At 29.6% G+C, this 7,137-nt stretch overlaps 1 protein-coding gene across 1 annotated transcript; it reads left to right on the top strand.

Moving 5' to 3' along the window:
- The first annotated feature begins 394 nt into the window (after positions 1–394).
- Positions 395–3,671, top strand: LOC113371674 (M-phase inducer phosphatase-like). Its single transcript, XM_026612322.1, has 5 exons — positions 395–599; positions 1,463–1,736; positions 1,948–2,620; positions 2,696–3,041; positions 3,113–3,671. Exons 1-5 carry the CDS (start codon positions 538–540, stop codon positions 3,372–3,374), a joined length of 1,617 nt encoding a protein of 538 aa, XP_026468107.1. The 5' UTR covers positions 395–537; the 3' UTR covers positions 3,375–3,671.
- The last annotated feature ends 3,466 nt before the right edge of the window (positions 3,672–7,137 follow it).

Raw genomic sequence — 7,137 nt, 5'->3', positions numbered from 1 at the left:
ATCGAAAAATTGAAAACGGTCATTTGACCGGTCCCGGTAGGAATAGTGTTAAAAATTCGAATTTTCGGCACGGGAAGTTCCAGCAATTTTCCTTAAGTGACTATGCCATGCACCTCTAGTCATGAATTGATCCATACATACAGATCCAATCCGTCCGAAACTCAGGACGTAACTAACTACTAACTTAAATCTTAAAATCGAAGTATTTGAAGAAGGTTGAGCGTTGAGCGCTGAGCCAAACCCGTGCATGCACTTATTGTTAGGGCGGAATTTGACATAAGCTGTCGCACTACTACATGGAAGCGCCGACGCCCGAGCATCACGGTCCTTCGCTGGAATAGAGGGAGCAACTCTTGAGAGGGGATACCCTATAAAACCAGAGGCGAAGGATTTTTCAACTCACTTGTGTCTTGTGCTATCAGTCGGGTTGGTTCGCCTAGTTTATCGTTAATTATTATGTGTGGTTTGTTATAGAAAAATTTATTAGAGTGGTTTTATGTGTGTTTGTGAAAAATTTAAGTGATTTTATTTGCTAAAATGAATATCTTTTGGGATTCCAATACCAGCAAAGATGCTTGTGAAGTTTGTCAGTGTTCTAGGTAATTAATATATAAACATTGCATAATGACGTATTCGTAATACAAATAAAATATCCTACAACATCCCCGAGACCTATTCTACTATTATAATTGATAAGTTTCTTAACTATGTTTTCCACAATATTTCAATACTGCCATGAAATGAATGCGCTTGCCGGGTTTCGGCCGGCACAGCTGTTCACTCGGCGTTTCATGCAGATGCTTCGTCTGCGGATATAAATATATTTCTGTATGAAACATCTTTGTCCGGCCCATTTTTTCAAATCTGCATATTCTGAAAAATGAAAATATATTATACGTTGAATCTTTGGATTTACTTTCGTTAATAATTCTGACCTCAAAACTTTTGGCGTGAACGATTTTTCAATCTAATCATTTATTTCATTGCGTGTTTTTTAAATTGAAATAATAAATGAAAAATACCCTACCAAAATACGTGACGTTCATATCAAATTTATAGCTAGGATTAATGATTGTACCTTCTACATGACAAAAAGGCGCCATCGCGTCGTTGTTTGCTCCCGCGTATTTTATAGGTTGTCAAATTGCATTATTTCAGTGTATGCAGTCATTTTTTTTCATATCTGACATTGAAATATTCCCATTTTATTTTATTTTCGAATTGAAAGATTTTTTACTTGATTTTAAACGGGCTTGTTTGTGTAGGGTTTTTTAATAGTGTTATAATGTGCAGTTTTATCGAATTTTATTTATTTTACACTTTGTTATAAACTATACTGTATTTTTGATTGTACTAAGTGTGCATTCCCAAAGCAGGATTTTACATAATCTTAGGCACGTTCTATTTTGTACATCGAAGCATATAGTGGATTGAAAATATCAGTAATAATTTTTTTTTCCAGGCTAATAAATAATAGTTTCACACTCTCTTCTGGTGGTCGTAGTGAAACGCGGTTGTCTGAGAGCAGGAATCACTCATCACAAAGACGTTATAATAGCAATCCAATGGTTATTGATTATGATGGATCCGGTTGCCTTTCTTCTGATGACAAGGAAAATTATATCGAATCGGTTAATGATCTTTCCCTTTATAGTGGTGGTAGTCCACAAAGCAGTCCTCTTCGACCTTGCCAGCTTAGTCCATGTGTCCAAAAGCGTAGGGGAGATTTGTCTAATGTAAGTTTCAACTAAATTTATTAATCACAGTATAAAATAATTATATATCAAATAAGAATTGATTACTAATTATCATGAGAAATAAAACTCCAATCTCAATTGAATTTCTATGTATTATTCCTCATTTTTTTATAAAAAAATCCATTAAATATGGGTCTATGCTGTAACAATTTTTGATAATATTAATAATGGGAAATTATGTTTCTAATAGGCAAGGAAACGAATTTTGCACAAGCCTTTGCGTCAGCCTTTTGAAGACCATGATCCAAATTCAGCTGATTCTGATGCAGGATACGGTGCTAGTTTCAGTGAACAAACGCACAAGAGTTTTCAATTTGCTGCGCCTAGTACTGTTGTCCCAAGAAGACTCATTGAACCGAGTCCTAATAAAACACAGTCACCCACATCAAAATCTTCTTGTAGCCTGAAAATTTTTCATAGTTTGAGCTCAGGAAGTATGGAATCAATGGATGATGGATTCATAGAGTTATTTGACATGGACAGTATGGATGAAAATGCACAGTTACCATGTGACTTAAACTTATTGATATCTGGTGATATTAAAGCTGTCAAAACACCAGACAGAACATTGAAACCTTCATTTTGTCGTTCACTAAGCCTCAACACTGAAGTTTCAACACCAGAATTATTTTCTTCTATGAAATTGAGATCTCCGAATCCGACAACACCAACATCCGATGCTTCACGTTGTTTTAAAAGACCAGAACCTCCTTGTGACTTATCAAGTCCCACCATGTCCAAGAGAAGGAAATCAACCAGCTTAGGAAATATAGAGGAAAGTCCAGAACCGCAAAATAAGCAGAGATTTTTACAAAGATCTTTGTCAGATCATGAACATATCATCAAACAAGCGCTAGCACGATGTAAGTGAAAAATATTTAGTCATAAATTGCTACATATTTTTAAAACAAATTTTAAAAAACTAATTTCTATTTCAGCATCTGTGGAACCAGATTTAATTGGGGACTTTAGCAAACCATTCTGTTTACCACTGATGGAAGGGCGGCATCAAGATTTGAAATCTATTTCAACAGATACTCTTGCTGCTCTGATTCGTGGAGAATTTAAGGATACAGTGGCTTCATATAAAGTTATTGACTGCCGTTATCCTTATGAATTTGATGGAGGCCATATTGCAGGAGCTAAAAATCTATATACCAAAGATCAAATAGTTAAGGAGCTAGTAGAGACAAAATCCGGTGCACCGAAAGTACAATATGATGGGCCTAGCAGACATATTCTAGTGTTCCACTGTGAATTCTCTTCTGAAAGAGGACCTAAATTGTGAGTATCATGCCTTTCATATTATATTTGTTCTATGGTTTTTGTTTTCTATAACTATTTCATCATTACAGATCACGATTTTTAAGAAATTTTGACCGTGATAGCAATCGTGAAGTTTACCCAGCTCTCCATTATCCAGAAATCTATCTTCTTCATGGGGGGTATAAAGAATTTTTTGCATCTTATTCTGATTTATGTGAACCAATAGCTTATCGACCTATGCTGGATCCAGAATTTGATGCAGATTTAAAATTGTTCAGAGCTAAATCTAAAAGTTGGAATGGAGATTCAAAGAATCGGTTTACTAGATCGAGATCTCGTTTGAATTTATAGTATTTATGAATTGTGATTATTACGACAGCATAATACTTATAGGCCCAAGTACAAAATCTTACGATATACAATAACTTTTTAATTTGTTATAAGTATTCATGCTGCTGTAAAGGGACACATGTCAATAGAATACCAGTGATCCGATCAAGTAATTTGATCTATCATTTTATTGTGTGATATATTTTTGTATAAAGTAGTTTTTAAAGTTGACCATGTCAAGTGCCAGTATAGTGTTATGAACAATGTACCTGTTAGTTGTAATGTCTATCATTCATACAAATCATAAACAAACATTTTTGCATGTGATGTTTAAATCTTTGCTTTTATTAATTGATGCATTTTGTAATAAAATTGGTGAATTAAAGTTGTGTATACATATATTTGTATGTGTACATGTATATATATACACAATCATAATTTTAGTAAATCAACAATAACTGTATCGCGTTAGTGTGATACACCATATTGTGCAATGTCATTATAAATTAACTATTTGTATAATTTTAATTTGTATAGTAAATTCTAAATTATGTGTCAAGACACAAAGCAATAACATGTGTTCTGCACTTCATGATTTTCATATTTAGTCATTATATGTTTATGCTACAAGATTGTATAGCACATATTTAAGAGATCGCATTTTTAAATTTAGAATTATCAAAAATTGTTGTATATATTTTAATATTAAATACAAGATTTATGAGAGTTTATTTCTGAAAGTTGTTTGGTTTTAATTATCAAATACAATTCACATGTAACTTTTTTTTTCTAAATTTCAATATCCCAATTAAATGTATATGCATTCACAATGGATCAAATTATAGCTTCTAAATTATTTGTTGTCATCATAATTCTCTCAATAGATAGATTTAATGTGTTTTTAATGGAAATCATATTATAATGGAAAGTTGTAAGTGCACTTATAATTAAGTTTGAAATTATTACTTTTTATGCCAGACTTACAAATTGATATTTAATATATTTCTTACTTACAGGTTTATGGCTTTAATTTTCTATTATAGTGCACCTCCAATGCAGACTTTAGGACAGTTTCTTTTAAATCCTGGAACTGCGACTACGAATAGCAACCCAACATTTTGAAAAAAAAAAATCATTTCTCATCATATATTTTGACTAGTTAGAACATTTTTTTCAATTTATTTTTCCAAGTTTTTTTTTTCAAGAAATTCACTCACTTCAATCTTGTTAAAAAGTCATAGTTTGATTTTTAGAGATAGTTAAAAAAATAAATGTGACTGTATAATATTATAATATAGCTATAAAATTTAACTTATTTTTGTTAGATACTGTTAGTAAGTAATTACTTACTTACTTTGTCATTATTTTTAATTTTATACTTAAGATCCATACTTTTGTTCTTAAAATCCATATTTTTATATGGATTTATATTAGTCTAGTTTAACGCTCTAACCAATTCGGTCACTGGAAGGCCATTCTGCGAGTGCATCCGACGATCGCCCATTAGATTCCGAGTCGATTTGGAAAAATGTGGAGCTCATTTGATTCTATTGGTCCTTGCCAATTTCAACCGAGTTTTTACAGGGGGTGAAATTTTGTCCATTTTTCACTCAGGAGAGCAGATAATCGACTTTTTTAAATTTCACATTTTTTTCTTTGGGAATTTTCTGACAAATTTTTGTGTTTTGAGTCAGATTTCTTTGGAGATTTTGTGCTGCCCTCAATAATATGGTCGAGATCATTTATAAGGATCTCAATGGCGTGGTCAAGGATAGGGGATTATATGTATAAATGAAATAACTGAATATAATTAGTCCAAATAACTTCTTAGTTTTAACATTATATTATTAATAATATGAACTATTGTTGATAATATGAATTTGTTGTTATTATTGCGAATTTAAATAACTTTTCTATCATATACATTTTTGCATGTAAGAGAGAGTTGTTAGAAACATTTTGTACATTTTATTTAACTAGTAATTAATATTTTTATTTCATTTGTGTTATTTTGATAAAATAAATTTATGTGCGTATTAAAATTAGCACATGTTGTTCTATTTATTAATTTAGTATGTAATTGATAAAAACAATCCAGATAATAGAAATGGAAAGAAAACTAAACTCACTTAACTGCTGTATGTTGATACTAAAAACTATGTTAGCAGTCTATATAAATATATGTTCTATGCTCTATGTTTAATTTCTGTTGTAAATATATTGAAATAAATCAACAGTCTGTGTCTGTGCTGTCTGGGACTTGGTTGAACAAGTTACTCTATCATAATAATAATTATCCATGTTGTAAATGTAAATGCAAAATGCAAATGTAAATAGATTTAAAGTTAAAGTGTACTGTTTTGTGATCAGGTAAGTACTAAATAATGTTTTCTATTTTAATTTTAAGGCAAAGTGGTTAATGTTTATGAATTCATAAATATTTTGACAAAACTGTTGGGCATAATTCTAAACAAATATTTGTTAAATACATTTTCAACACATTGTGATATTATATATTATAATTAATTATATTGATTTAAGTCCAAAACAATTTTTAATACATGAATTTGTTACTTTAAACGTCAAAATTGAATTATATTGTAGAAATGTCAAACGTCAAAATTTTGTTGACAGTTGTTTTCAGGTTAAAATTGTCTGTTGTGACAGGTTTATTTTCAAATGTGTTTTAAAAATCTTAATGAATTAAATAAATGTTTAATAGTTAAGTGGAATAGCTCAGAATTGGTTAATTATTTCTTACTTTTTTAAAACTATTCAAAATCAGAAATATTTCAAAATCGGAAAATACTTTTTTTATTGTTCACACAAAAAGTTTTTGATTGTTTTCTTTGAAAACAAATATTAGTGTATAAATTTTTATGCTAATAATAGTTAATATAAGTACAGTTGTTATTAATGATTCAATATTTCCATCATAAATGTGTCAAAAAATATAAATGCTCTTTGTAAGTAATGTTTTTTACTTTTGAATCTTAAATGCCATTTCTAATTAAATCAATTATATAATTTAATTGATAAAATAAAAATCATTTGTTTGTCCAATGTTAATGAAATATTTAGAAAGTTTGCACAAAATTAAATTATCTATATTTTGTTAACATTTGATACTTCTACAGTAACTCGATATACATTAAAATGTCAGTCAAAAGAAGAACAATGATTTTAGCAAGCTAACAGCTGTGGACCATGGACCACTGTTCGTAGTTTTAATGTTTCATTCATGTTTTTATTAAATACATTTTACCAAATTTGGAATACTTTTGCATATATTGATTAAATTTTAGTAATTAGCAATATGTGACATTTACATTTATATTTTTTTGCAGTTTGCAAATAACTTTGTACCGGACACTCTCATTTGTTTATTTTAGTATAAACTAGATAAAATTTACTAGAATTTAGTATAAATTGTTTTATACACTTGGATATCAACATTTTGAATAATTTGTAGTTGAAATGCGAATAAGTATCAATATGTGAGGTCTTATCAAATAACTTGGAAATTTTGTTCTAGTCGAAACGCTGACCTTAATATTTTTCTAATTTTCAATATTTGGTTGTAGGAATTTTTTCACATTTTGTCAAATACTTTGAAAATTTTATTCGGGACACTTTTATTTGTTTATTTTAGTATAAACTAGAGAATTTTAAATATGTGGAAGTTTTGTTCCGTGCACTTAAATTTATTTACATTAGTAAAAACAAGATAAAATTTACTAAAATTGAGTTTAATAATTGGCTATAATTGATTTTGGATGTTTTT

This window comes from Ctenocephalides felis, unplaced genomic scaffold (assembly GCF_003426905.1).
Source record: "Ctenocephalides felis isolate EL2017-DRISC unplaced genomic scaffold, ASM342690v1 CF-g0.4_SCAFFOLD_01492, whole genome shotgun sequence".
Lineage (NCBI taxonomy): Eukaryota > Metazoa > Arthropoda > Insecta > Siphonaptera > Pulicidae > Ctenocephalides > Ctenocephalides felis.
This window is presented reverse-complemented; position numbering and strand designations above follow the sequence as displayed.

What these genes read in the sequence shown, in the direction of transcription:
- LOC113371674 (XM_026612322.1), top strand. Translation starts at nt 538, where the DNA reads ATGAATATCTTTTGGGATTCCAATACCAGCAAAGATGCTTGTGAAGTT. An exon ending in CAAACAAGCGCTAGCACGAT is followed by an intron (nt 2,621 to 2,695) that starts GTAAGTGAAAAA and finishes TTTCTATTTCAG; the next exon opens with CATCTGTGGAACCAGATTTA. An exon ending in TCTGAAAGAGGACCTAAATT is followed by an intron (nt 3,042 to 3,112) that starts GTGAGTATCATG and finishes TCATCATTACAG; the next exon opens with ATCACGATTTTTAAGAAATT.